The sequence below is a fragment of the Denticeps clupeoides genome, chromosome 14 (genome assembly GCF_900700375.1).
Source record: "Denticeps clupeoides chromosome 14, fDenClu1.1, whole genome shotgun sequence".
In the NCBI taxonomy this organism is placed as follows: domain Eukaryota; kingdom Metazoa; phylum Chordata; class Actinopteri; order Clupeiformes; family Denticipitidae; genus Denticeps; species Denticeps clupeoides.
In genome coordinates, this window is record NC_041720.1 from 14,819,674 (window position 1) to 14,834,299 (window position 14,626).

Here is a 14,626-nt window from a genome sequence, read left to right on the forward strand (position 1 = left end):
GGATGGGGGTGGTTTGTTACCGTGGGAAGCTGGAGCTTGCTCTTCAACCTTCCAGCTGAATGGTCCACCCTGACAAGTGGTGGGTGCTGGGAGCTTTTTGGAAGCTTTGGGAGTAGAACTGATGCCAAGCTGCTATGCAGAATTGGCTTATGAGGAGACCTCCAAGAAGGTATAGCACTAGGGTGAGAAATTCCTAAGTCCCAACCTACAGCCAACAAGGCTTGCAGAAGTTTATGGTTTTATTGAAAACCAGAAAGGTGTGAAAACTGCAATTGGAGCAAGAGTGGGATGGCTTTGCAACTACAGGAGATTGCGACCGTCCGTGTCGTGGATGCTTGAAGCCTGGAAGGCCTGGGGCTGACTGAAGATATATCTCTTTTAATCCTTGTCAGATCAGGGGCCCTCCTATTGACCGGCTCTTCATGAAACGACAGTGGCTTCCCTGCAGGGTCAAAGCTCTCAAGGCCTTTGTTAAGAGCGAGTCAATGTCACCGAGGGGGCTTGTTTACAATGTGCAGCAGAACAAGATGGTCTGTTCCCGACTACAAAATCAGTTGCATTACTAATTCAGACAGAAAAAAAAAAAAACAGAACTGTAAAGGACAGACAGATCAACACATGCATAAGTATTATCTAGGATGCAATGACATTATATTAGAACATTCTATTAAATTTGGGCTTCAAATCCACACCATTATGTATTCTGTTTTAGATAACCGGGATTTGAGGCTAGTCTTCAAATACTCAAAGCCACTCAAAGAGAGGAGGTGAGAAAGACAAAGACAAGAGAGAAGCCTAGTTGGCCTTTGTGCTCCCTGGGGTCCTTGACCTCTGTTCCCTCTAAGCTGACCCAAAGTAGAGGTTGAACAGGGAGAGTTTTTGAAGGGCGAATCTTAATAGACTGCCATTGCCAACTGCAGGGGGGTCGTTCCCCTGGTTCCCATCGTTTCCCATCACCAGGGCCTTTGACTGACAGATGTGCTTCATTTCTCTTTTCCCAAGCATTTTCAAAATCAGCCATTCATGAACAGGTAGGGAACTGCACGCAAATTACGATCAAAAGGTTTTAGAGTTAAAGAAAAGCCTGTGCATGGCTTAAAAACGGGCCAGAGATTAAATCTGAGCAGAATGTTGTGAAGCATCTTAATTGTTCAATTCATTAACTGTGGATGAGCGGAGGACTAGGGAAAAGAATACCTGTCATGGGTTCGCATGAAATCCCAGGACTTCTTTGTTCCGTTCTGTAAAAAGTCAAAAGAAGACGAAAAAATTAGCCAATTCAATTCACATATATACACTGCTCAAAAAAAAAGGGAACACTTAAACAACACAATGTAACTCCAAGTGAATCACACTTCTGTGAAATCAAACTGTCCACAAGTTCACATGCTGTTGTGCAAATGGACTAGAAAACAGGTGGAAATTATAGACAATTAGCAAGACGTCCCCAATAAAGGCGTGGTCCTACAGGTGGTGACCACAGACCACTTCTCAGTTCTTGTGCTTTCTGGCTGATGTTTTGGTCACTTTTGAATGCTGGCGGTGCTTTCACTCTAGTGGTAGCAGGAGAGTCTACATCCCACACAAGTGGCTCAGGTAGTGCAGCTCATCCAGGTTGCACATTAATGTGAGCTGTGGGAAGAAGGTTTGAGGTGTCTGTAAGTGCAGTGTCCAGAGCATGGAGGTGCTACCCGGAGACGTAGGAGGGCAACAACCCAGCAGCAGGACCTCTACCTCCGTTTTTGTGCTAGGAGGAACAGGAGGAGCTCTGCCAGAGCCCTGCAAAATGACCTCCAGCAGGTCACAAATGTGCATGTGTCTGCTCAAATGATCAGAAACATTTACATTTACAGCATTTATCAGACGCCCTTATCCAGAGCGACTTACAATCAGTAGTTACAGGGACAGTCCCCCCCCAGGAGCAACTTAGGGTTAAGTGTCTTGCTCAGGGACACAATGGCAGTAAGTGGGATTTGAACCTGGGTCTTCTGGTTCATAGGCGAGTGGGTTTGCACAAAAAAGAAATTTAAAAAATGCAGAAAAGACTATTTAACTTTGGAGTTCAGAGATGTTTGAGGAGGTCGTCAGTGTTTTTTTTTTTTTTTTTATATTTATTTTTATTAAAATCCCAGTTAAGTTGTGCTCTGCAAGGACCCGTCGGAGTTGCCCTCCTGATCGGGCCTCTGTGAGGCAGCCGGTCGGAGCTTCAGGCAATCTAGGGGGGTGGAGTAGCTCTCTGGTGCTGGTGATTTTTTTTTTTAATTAAAAAATACTATTAAGTTTTCCAAATACATTTCCTCTCTCTTGATTCCATTAGCATTCCTTTTCATATTTTTTTGCAAACATACAGAAACACACTATACATACTATCACACATGGCAAACATTTCAAATGATCCATTATTGTCAGTGTACACTACCAGTCACCTACTCTGTGGCTGTTACAGAGACTAAGATGAAGCCATTTTGAAACATATTTAGTATTTGTTGTAGAAAACGAAAGTGAAGTATTTGATGAATCTGTTTTTCACTCTAATTTAAGGTGGTTGAGAAAAGTCAATGTTTGAAATGCTGCTATCACAGTAACATTCAACCCAGACCGATGCTTGGAATATTAAAGGAACATGATAACTTCCATGATGAACCTGCTAAACATCCATTCATTTAGGCAGGCAGACCCACTCAGAGACTTTCGATATAACAAACCTCAGAACACTGTCAAAGTGGAGTGATACACTCCAGTGTGTGGGGACGGTACTTTGCTCAGTGGCACCTCAGTGGCCCCTTGGGATTAAAACCGGCAACCTTCTGATTACAGGGCCACTTCCTTAACTGCTAGGCCACCACTGCAGAGGAACTGAGGCATTAGAACATGGATACTTTCAGCAGATGGGACAAAACAGTGGCATGTGGAAATAATAGTTATTTGGACGATTATAGTGCTGCACGATTAATCTGATCGTAATCGCGATGTCAGTCTGTGCGATTACATGAACGCAAAAAGCTGCGATTTAAATGATTAGTACATGGATTGGATCGGCAACATATCCGATCCATTCTCTCATTCTCTCAAAGTTTGCGAGTCTCACTTCAGTCGGATGTGACGTATTTGGTCACATGACTTTCGATTCGGAGACATAAGGTTAGACGGCGCATGACGCGCTGCATCGTACGTCAACGTCGCCGCCATATTGCAACAGGCTCTGCTGTGGCGTGAAGCATATACATGTCTATGGAGAGAAGTGTATAAAAATGCCTCACTCTTGTGCTGCTTGGGGCTGTACAAACCGCTGTATGCTCCAAACCAGATCCCGGGGGATTACATTTCATAGATAAGGCTGGACAATTGTTTTTAATATATCTGGCCATTATAAAATCCCCGTTTTATAAGTCTTAACCTTAGCTAAGCTAGGCTAAGCTAGCGAAGCTATGCATTCCTGTGTTCAAGTCAGCCTCCAAACAACGTTTTGGCTAAACGTAGGCATTAACTATTTAGACTGTTCTTAGCGGTTTAGTTAACTTTTCTCAAACTTTGAAGGTTTCCTAAAGAAATTCACCTGAGTTTACAAATATTAACCTTAGCTAAGCTAGCAAAGCTATGCATCCCTGTGTTCAAGTCAGCCTCCAAACAACGTTTTGGTTAAACGTAAGAACTAAAATACGGGATTTTATAATGGCCAAATATAATCAAAACAGTTGTTTAGCCTTACCAGGGTTTGTCGTTCGACAGTAATGTAAAAGAGTTTTTTGTGATTTATTTAATTTTGTAGAATATTGTATTTTGAAAGCACTGGGTATTTCAGGTTTTTATAAGTAGTTTGTATGTTTATCATATCGCAATCGCATATCACAATATTGATCTCAATAATCGCAATATGTCTTTTTCCCCAAATCGTGCAGCCCTAGACGATTATAATATCAGGGTTCTTATACAATTTTCATGACCACAATTTCTGTGCAAATGTAGAAAAAAAAAAATTTATGACAGCCCTGAAAACTTCAAACGACAGTGTTTCATCCTCCAACGTAAAGCCAGCAAAGATACTATAAACCTGCGCTCGTTTTAAACATTGTAGTTGTGTGAATGTAGAAAAGATCTTGTGCAGGTCAACGGGAACTATGTACGTCATGTTATACATTCATGTGTCAATCAAATTTCAATGACTTTATATGTGTATTTTGTATTAGAGAAGAAGATTATCTAAGATGATCTAAATTCCATTACTTTTCCAGGTTTTCCAGGTGAATGCACGTAAGAACCCTGTAATATACATCTGATGATGCTACTGGAACCATCGTGTGTTTGTTAATGCAAACCTCCACATGGGATGGATGAGCTTGGGTCCTGGCTACCAAGAACCCAAATATATTATTACTATCATCATTTTTAATAGTATTGTTAGTAAAAGCAACAACTGAACTGTGAGCATTAGTAAGTAACGGACCAACCATACTGCTGAGGGGACAAATGAATGATTAAGACGCACACCACCCGGTTTTGGTTCAACGCTGGAGGTGCCGGTTTTTCCGTGGACAGTAAACCCTACGGCAGGGGATAGTCAGCGAACCAGGGGCGCGTCTTATAATTTCGGCGCCCCGAGGAAGGGATTCTGCACAGCTCTCGATACAAGAACAGACACGCTTTCCATGAGCGGAATAATCCGGGGTGGACGGCTCGCCGCCCGTGACACGCTCAATAAGGAAAGCAGAAACGGTCACGCGCCTGACTACTGATGGACAGCCAGCTAGCAGTCCTTCAAGCTGGACTGGGATTTAAATCGGAGTGGGGGCTACGATGACTTTTGTAAAAAAAAAAAAAAAGATTTTTTACAAAAGTCATCAACAACAGTGAAAAGAGCCCAACCCAAAAGTCCTCTTAACTACCTGGTATTACGTATGGCCACAGTCACTGTGTGTGTGTGTGTCTCCTAAATAAACTAATTTTCAATTCCGCGCAAGGCTGCACAGTCTGCCGAATATTCAATTGTGACAAGTAGTCGCAGCTTTAAGAGTTAATCTATGCAAATAAACCCTTTCGGGCATAGGACAGGAGCATAAAACATCTTCAGACAAGCACCCTTAAAAACAGTCCCAGCGCTTTCATTAGATGCCATCCATGGGCGTAGGCTGGCACACAACGTTGCCCCACCCAAGCCACAATGTAACAACTCAAACTATATTTCACAGTCTGCTCCTTAGTGTAAATATGTTGGTATAAATGCCCTATTCGGCTCCTTTGCCCAGACTGCATTACAGGTTAACGAGACGATCTTGCCACGCCCAACTTACCGACCGCTCGCTTCTTTCTCCGTTAATGAAAAACAAGCCTCGCCTAACGAAAGGCGTGCATTATTAACTGGAGGCGCTGGCGTAAATCGCGAGGACGGAGAGCGATCGCGCGTTGCAACAACTGAGGCGCGGCCGCTGGGGTCAGCGGGGTCACGCTCTCGGCTCAGGTGTTCTGGAGGCAGTTTGTGGTACGGTGGTGCGGTGAACCCGCCCTGCGGCATAGCCGTGCCTCGTTTCATGGGGAGTGCAGCTAGAGAACTGGAGGAGGCGCACACTTAAGACGAAAGACAAACATTTCCGCGAGGTATGCGCCACCTCTCAATGCCTCTTCGGCCTGTCAGCAGGCGTGCATTGCTCAGTACTGTATTGCGGCACGGGAGAGGTCAATGGAACCCCCCGGAATTGCACACATGGGCAGGGAGTGGGCCCGGGCCAATCGCTTCAAAGCGATTGCTGCATATTTGTGTAGGTGTTGAATATATCTCTGCGCTGATGGGAAACGTTTAGTGTGGATAAAAAAAAAAGCACCATTCCACAACAAGCTCTTACTTGAGAGCATAGTTGTGGACGTGGGCATGATTACAGTAAGGGCTGGTGGGGAGGGGGATCTTAGACGATTGGGAGTGGACTTAAGTGGACAACCATGAACACATCATGAAGCACGTTATTAGAAGGCTCCTTAGGTGTATCTGGGGTTTAGTGGCAGGACGATTTTACGATGGACATTTGCCTCATAGAAACCTTTACGGGCCATTTTGTTGTAGGCCTAATTAAATATATTATATACAGTGCACTGTATATAAAAAAAGGGGAAAAAGGCACTAAGGCAACTGGATGCAAAGCATTTTTAAGTTCTCTCAACTACCAATGGCAATGCTACAACTACATTATTCACCTCTTAATTAATCTGAGGTCATTTGGATGTAGAATGTCTCGTCACCTCACCTTTAAAAAGGCAGGGGTTCAATATCTAGAGTATATGTGAGCATTTAACGGTGAAAAGTGAAAATAAGCATCTCATGTACCACTGTTCCATTTAATTATAGTTGCATGTATGTTATCATATACGGACCAGTGAGGTATCTTTTAATTGTTCATTTTTGGTATCAGGATCTCTGCCATACTCATTGAAAAAAAAAATGAGCAAGGAACTACCAGAAACGTGTAAATCATTTACTTTACTTTACTTTACTTTACTTGGCAGACGCTTTTATCCAAAGCAACTTACAAGGACAAGACACCAGCAGTTCTCGTTCGGTTTCCATAAATTGTGAGTTACAAAACTAAGAGCCCTGATAAGGCCTAACTTGTTAAGAATAGAACATGCTAGGGAATTGTTAAGTGTTTGTGTGTGTGAGTGTTAGACTCTTTTGAAATACTTTTTAAACAAGTGAGTTCTGTTGCGAAAAAATAAAATAAAAAAATGAACCAAAAATTACAATCAGTATTATTAAACGTGGCATTTTTACTTTCCAGTTTTTGGTAAGTAATTGTGTAGGAGATTCTTCAGCACCGAGACTGATCAAATTTGCTCCCCTGATATCTGAAGCAAGCCCCTATTGGAGGGGATTTGCAGTGAACTTTAGGCACAACAGATGCACCGGCAACTTGAGAAAATGATGACATGCCGGGAAAGTGAAAGTGTCAGAACTGCGACCAGGGCACTTGCTGTTACAGCGAGAACGCAAAAAAAAAAGTGCTGAGAACCTCACAGTGTGCTGCACAAACCTGTGGTCTAACCTTTAATCTGTAATTACAGCTGCCATACACTCCAGTATCAACAAACAGCGTGTGTGTTAAACACACTTGTAAGCAGTTCTCCCTCGGGCCCTCTTTCCAAGCTGCACCCAACTCCGCTTACCTCTGCTGACAGCTACTGTCTGAAGCGGGGGGGGGGGGGGGGGGGGAATACTCAGCATCATTTATGGTGCACGCCACCAGGAACACGAGACGCTTTTTCTGTGGTGGCGTTGCATAAGACCTTCTGAAAACACTTCGGGCGGCACACCACCAGCAAACAGTCTGTACTACAGTCTGTTCATCCACGGTGACTGGAAGCCGCGAAATTGGAGCTTAAATACGTCTAATTCACACACAGTACGGGCCAAAAGTTTGGACACACCTTCTCATTCAATGTGTTTTCTTTATTTTCATGACCATTTACGTTGGTAGATTCTCACTGAAGGCATCAAAACTATGAATGAACACATGTGGAGTTACCAAATAACATTTTCTGATCATTAAACATTCCATTTAAATTGATAAAATAATTGTATACATAATATAAAATAACACACATAATATATTTTCATTTTAAAACCCCAAACTGTATTAAGACAAACTAAAGGTTTGATGTTAAAATATTATTTTTTTTGTTGCTGCTGGTATTGGCCATGTGACCCTGACCTGGATAAGTGGCTTTAGATAAATTAATGAGAATTAATTCACATTTTCTCCTTTCATCAGACTCTAGTCCTTTTTAACCACTGTAAGCTGGTCAAATATCAACTGTGTTTCTATGCACATGACCACCAGCCAAGGAGCAGAAAGACAGATGCAAGGACAACCAATGAGGTTTCGGAGTCAAACACTTCATCACAGATTAGTTAAATCTGGTCTTAAACTCCTTGGCCCTCTCCCCTTCCTAGAATCGAGAACCTCCTGTTCAGAGATGGTGGGGATCTCACATTATCAAGGCCACTCGATGGGTCGGTGTGAAAGGTCCCGTGGGACCATTGTGAAGCACCACTAACATGGATTACGATACAGATTACAGGGAATGGGGGTAGGGAGACTTGTGGTCCCATGGCCCCTTATACAATCAATGTGTGAATAGGTACGGAGAGGAAGGCCTTGTTCTTTTTGGGTGCTTAAAGTATAATTACCATGACACCCCCCCCCACCAGGTTATAACGTTGTGACCCTGGCAGCTGCCGCAAATTCAATTGCCGTCACGCTGTCATTTACAATCTCCGGCACAGTTCACCGTTTTAGGATTTGGACCGGTCTAGGTGCTTAGCGCAACGTGTGTTCTAGGGGCGAGGGAAAAAGAGCGGGGCAACAGAAGAAAAGATAACGCTCGATTTAGATAATCATAAGAGATGGACACAGATAAAGAGTGAGGCTTCTGCCCATACCCTGCATTCATTTCATCAACATTTACATATGTTTTCCAAAAAAGGTTCACAGATGCAAGGTACCGCTGCAATTCGTGCATGGCCAACGAAGAAATGGCATAATGCACTGAAGCGATATTATATGAAATGGTTATAAGCTGTCTACAGGTGTTAAAAAATACATTGTTAAGATGCCCTCCACCATCACCATGTGTGAAGTTGTGCGAACGTTGGAAAGTTTGGACGTTCAGAAGCACGCAGACTCCTGTTTATAGTCATCCATGGAGGAAGAAGAGATGAGCCTGAACCATTATATCACTGGTATCATGACACAGGCTTGACGATTCGATATTTATACGACAAGCATCGCCCGGAAAGCGTATCCTCAATCCCACTAACTCACATTACCTGTACTGCAATTCGGGAATCATGTGACATTAAAAGGCACGACAGTCTTGGTACACCATTCGATATTGAAAATGTTTTTTTTGAAGAAGAAGAAGAAAAAGAAGATGTCCAATAAAATATATATATTAATAGCAGCACCATCGAATCAGCATTCTACATCATCAGTAGTAGTCTGGCGATTTGTGCGATCACAGCACTGGAAACAAAAGCACCTTAAAACTTCTGACATTGTTCACCTCTTGCCGGGTCAGGCGGTGTTCCCGCACAATCAGCGGTGAGAAATCAGAACCTTCGTGGTGGAATGGGAGGGTGCCGACAAAACAGGCAATCCGCCCTGGTTAAGGAGAAGCTCTTAGAACACAGTCTAAAGTCTAAAAACCCACTGTTCACGTGAGCACCAGGCATGTGTGTCTGTCACTGATGGGCTAAAGAGATGCCTGGGAAGGGATGCCAGCTCATTTCGATTGAAAGGCTTTTGTGAGGCCTTTTTTTTTTTTGTCCTACCCACTCCCCTCATGCGCTCCAGAGGACAGAGGGGGATGAAAGAGAGAACAGAGGGAGATCAACCTCTTTGTCTCCATCTGCTGTCTTTGCACATCCCCCCACCAACACCAGCCCCGCAGTCTATCTGTCTTCCCACAGGTGTAGACTACCAGTCAAAATGACCCCGTCCCCTCTCCGCCTCCTGACAGGGGGTGGAGGGGCTCGGCCGCCCTCGGGGCTTAGAGCCTGGCAGCAGTATACCCCCTGTCTGTAATTACACATGCGACGGCAAGGCCCGGCGCTCTCAGATTAAAAAAAAAAACAACTTCTACAAATTTACATGCAAGTCATCATATGTGTCACCCAGAAACCCAGAAGGCCATCGGAATTATTACAGCTGTTCTGCTTATCAGGGGCCATTTGCACTAAACGTAAAAACCAATATTGGTGAGCCAGAACGAGCACTGTACTTTGTATTTATTACCACGCAAGTGATTTATGGGGCTTTTCGGGGCTCCACACATCATTGTTTCCCTGAACAATTCACAATCTTGAAGGGAAGTGATACACAGGACACAAATACAATGACCTGAATGGCCACCGAAAACCCCCGATGATGGTGCCGTGGCACCGCTGCACAGTGGGAAAATGTTCCCTGAGCTCAGCTGTCGCCACCGCCAGAGACCGCGGCCTGTAACAGAGACGAAGCGTGCATCGCAATGAGTCTTACTTAACGCCGAATTTCATACGAGAAGAAAACTAGTAAACGCGGTTCATTCCTACCGAGCATTTTGATTAGTTGATTCTAGTCATTCTGCATTCCAGTTCAAAGTCGTAAAAAAAAAAAAAAAAAAAACATTAGCCATACCTGTTGTGTGTTAGTCTGTTAGCAATTCCACCATATTTATTGTACCAAGACCACAGCCATCTATGTGTGACAAGAATTATTATTAGTTATATAAATAATATTAGTATAATTATTTCATTTTGGAAGCAAATCTAAAGTTACCTAGTAAGGATTTTTTTTTGTATCATGCTTTTCACCTGCATTTGGCTTTTTGCTAAAGACCATGACACTATAACACTGTCTCTCGTGTATCACTGAACACAGCAATCATTTTTAATAAAGATGAAAAGCTTACTACGATGACGGGATTCATGGATGGGTGGGTTTGAATTTACTACATTTAAAAGGGTTAAAATCTGCATTCAAATTTTTTTCAACAAACCTACTGTCACGCCCCACGACACGCTCCCCCTCCCCTGAGTATTAGAGACATTGTCTATGGCTGTGTGTCGTGCCGCCCGTAGCCGGGATTGAGTCCCAATCCTGTAGAGTGCACTTGGCGCTACCTCTCTCCGGGGTGGGGGTTCTTTGTCACATTTCCTTCCTTGGGCCCTTCATCACAAACAGGGATCCTCGAGCATCAGGTGCGGCTTGTTTCGTCTCATCCGCTACCCTATAAAAACCCGGTGTGATCTGGAGTCTACGGAGCAGTCCTCCAACGTGGACCCCGAGGTTCTCCCTCGTCCTGTGTGTCCACACACTGGTATGTGCTGCTGTTTATTGTGTGTGTGAAGTGACTGTTAATGTGCCAAACAGGACCGTGTGTAGCCACGAGGACCTCCGGTGACTTCTCAGCCGGTCCAAGGCAGAGGTCTTGGAGGGTGTGTGACCACAGGTAGCGGTGACTAGATGACCAATTTGAAATTCATAGACTTAATAGCACTAAGTCACTTTGCACAGTAAAAACGACCTCATTTCATATCTTTTTCGTGTTCACATTTACACAGCTCCATCTAGTGGTCCTTCCGTATATGATACTTAAAACCAATAAACTGTTGCTACATTGATAATATTTATTTTTATCTGGGGGAAAAAATTTGTTTATACAATTGCTTAAACTAAAATAAAGTTAATATTCAGTCACTAAGATTTCAAATGGTATTGTCATATGTTCAAATGGAATTGTCATATGATCTTTTTGCCACCGCCTCTAAAGCAAAAACTGACCATCTTTACTTTACTTTACTTTACATTATTTAGCAGACGCTTTTATCCAAAGCGACTTACAAGAGGAAGACACCAGCAATTCTCGTTCGATTTCTATAGAATATTGAGTTTACAAACTAAGAGCCCTGATAAGGCTCAAACTTGTCAGTGAAGAGCATGCTCAGAGATTGTTAGGTGCTAGACGAAGAAAAATTATAATGTATTTATATATTTTTGTATTGTTTGTGCAATACAAAAATATTGTTTGTGCCATCTCTACCCACCTGCACTAAAGCATAACTGATTCCTATGGTCTCCATCCCCAGGGACTGCAGGTCCCAACACCAGGACAGGTCAAAGGTGAAATGCAACCCCACCGGCCACCTGCCCAGTGGAAGTTTATTTTTTTTTTCTTTCTCGTACAGCACGTGTCGGTATTTGGCCTGAGGGAGCCATGCGTGTCTTTGTGGTCAGCGGTGGACTTCGTGGTGGAGCCTAGTTGTCTTAGACTGCGCCACACTCCCAGGGTGCACTCCTTCATGAGGACCGAATGCTTTTATGGGAAGAGTGCACTGGCCGCTCACCTTTATCACACACGCCGGGCACATAATGGATTCGCCGCCTCTCTTGTCTGCATCTGCCTCGTGCAAATCCCATTTCCTGTGTCTATTGATCGCGGCCAGTGGCACGGTGATGGGTCGACAGGTGCCACATGTTTCCCATGGCCTCCTCACCCCTCCACTCCTTCCAGCCTCCAGGTTCCCATTGTTCCTCATCTGTTCTCCGCCACCCAATGAGCACTGATGTAACCCCAGCAATCTCTGCCGAAATCCCCCACCCCTTATTCCTCCTCCTTTAGCCCCCTTCCCTCCAACACCCCGGCTTTGATACACTCACTGCCCACTGATAAGGCAGAAGCCTGGCAGCTGGAGCGGCTGCTGTGTTGCCTCACAGGATCACAGGATCCATTTGGCACAGAGCTCCACACCACAGATAGCACCCCATGAGGCAGGTATGGGCTTTTTATTACAGGCCTAATTACCTAATTAATAATAAAACAAAAATGACAGTGGCATTCTATGCTATGGGTGAATAATAATAATAATCACACTTTTGTGCTGCAAAATATCTGCAACTCACAGACTTGCATAGAACATTTTTACTATAGAATTCTATAAACGGTCTCCAATTAAGATTAAAAATCATTGATAACAGATAAGCAGACCTTTATTAGCATTGTCTAACTTGGAGACTCTTTTAAGGTGTAAGGATTTTCAGACGACAGATGTGATAATAAAAATCTCTCTTTTTGTGCACCACATAATTTAACTGAACTCATAGTTTAATAAAGCAATACATTTAAGTAGTACACATTGAATAAACAATCATACTGGTGAGGTATCTTTGAAAATGAACATTATTGTTATGTAATAACATTAAATAACAGAACTTTCAGACAGCGTCGCCAAACTTACCTTAGGTTCAAATAAAACACATTGATTTTAAAAAAAAAGTTATCTTACAATAAGTATAAATGAACAAGACTTATTGGATAACAGCGCCCGCTTGGAAATAAAAGGCGCGAGGGGCGACACAACCACGCACACGAACCCACCAAGCATTTAAAATACATTAGTTACGCGCCAGGGCCAGGTTTGCATCCGAGGCCAGGCCCAGGCGACGAGTGACACTGACTTTCGAATGATGTGGGGGCATGGGGACCGGCGGCAGCAGAAGTCTTTTTCTTTTTTCGTGTGGCACCACCAGCAGGGCCGAGTGGGTGGCAGTGACTCAGTCCTGCGGCGGCTGCTGCTGTTCAAAGGGAGGACTATGCAACGGCTCTCCTCGAGAGGTCTGAGCGGCTCTCCGAGAGGAGGCTAACGCAACGTTGCCTACACTTCGACTCCATTAGGCTGCCAAAGTCCAGTCCAGGCCGCCCCAGCGTCCTATTTAATGCCACCAAACTTGTTCCGGGAGCCGCCTTGAGCTCTAACCCTTGACACAAGCACAAACCAACGTTATCTGTGCAGAATAACGTGCATCAGATCTGGGTGGAAACTTGTCACACAGCCGCACTCTGACACGCCTGGACATCTGGGACGGCGGACGCGGCAACGGGCGGAGGAGGGAGGCCCGGGCCTGGCGTCTCAATGCGAGGAAGCATTACTGCACAATCGGCAAGAGGAAACTACTACAGGTGCCCTCTTATTGTCCCCCCAAAAATGTCCTTGGGGAAACAGAGGGAGGAAGAAAGGTCCTGTGCAGGTGATTAAAGCATTCGGCACAAAAGGCTCCAGCACAAACACTGGGAGCCGGTATTCGATAATAAGTCGAGCAACGATTCACCTCGACGGCCAAGCAGAGGTCACGTGCAGGTCACAAGTCAGGTTTTCAGGCACGCAAAGGTCGTGGAGAGGTCACGCCCGCGCGTCCTCGCCATCGTCGGGACGGGACGTGAAGAACGAACTCGCGTTTATGAATAACGCCAGTGAACAGAAAGAAGGATGCGGGGCACATGACTTGTACAAAAAAAAAGGACGGAAGGACGGAAGGACGGAAGGAAGGAAGGAAGGAATAATCACGTGACGGACGCGCGGCGTAAACATCACGCTCCTCGGAGCCCAGATAAAAGCGCGCTGTTGACGGCGGTAACGCGAAGCGTCGCCCCGTCCATTTCCGCCGACGTAAACCCCCCCCCCTCCATCCGCCGTCTTTGCCCCGTGACGCGGTATAAACGTGTACGCGTTTGTATTTGATGCTATATGCGTGCATGTGCGACGGATCGATAAATCACCCCCCCTTTTTTTGTGCTGAAAAAATGACAGGACGGACGGGGGGCGGGTGGCGAGCTGGGCCGGGCCGGGCCGGAATAGAAAGTGACCGCCGCGCCTCACCTGGCTGTAGTGCACCCGGAACGGCCGCAGGTAGTCGGAGCCGGAACACGGGACCGCCTGGACGTTGCTGATCTGCTCCATGGCTCGCAGAGACGGCCGCCCAGCGCCCACCGGTATCTGTCGCCGCGGGTAGCGCGGCTGCGGAGGGGAGTCGAGGAGCGAGACGAGCGTCTACGGAAGCCCGGAAAGGGCACGGCGTACACGGCGCATCCGAGCCGAATAAATCTCGACATTTTATTTATATATATATATAAAACATCTTTGCACGCACCACTCCACCAGTCCCTCTTTTATGTATTATTACAGTTTCATTCGTAGTAATATTTTAAAGAGTAAATATCCTGCACGGTTCTAAGATATCCACCGATTTCAAAATAGGTGTGTCGTAAATGTGTCGTACATTTGTTTTAATTACATGTGAAAGGGACAGATTATTCACAGGAT

At 44.8% G+C, this 14,626-nt stretch overlaps 1 protein-coding gene across 1 annotated transcript in view; it reads right to left on the bottom strand.

The window, feature by feature from the left end:
* The window catches only part of nudt14 (nudix (nucleoside diphosphate linked moiety X)-type motif 14), a 32,996-nt gene extending 18,622 nt beyond the window's left edge, over nt 1–14,374 (bottom strand). Inside the window, exons 1-2 of the mRNA XM_029002886.1 lie at nt 14,183–14,374; nt 1,198–1,241 (exon numbers count right to left, since the gene is read on the bottom strand). Coding sequence (XP_028858719.1) covers nt 1,198–1,241; nt 14,183–14,263 — 125 coding nt within the window. The 5' untranslated portion in view covers nt 14,264–14,374. The remainder of the gene's footprint in view (nt 1–1,197; nt 1,242–14,182) is intronic.
* Nucleotides 14,375–14,626: the final 252 nt, after the last annotated feature.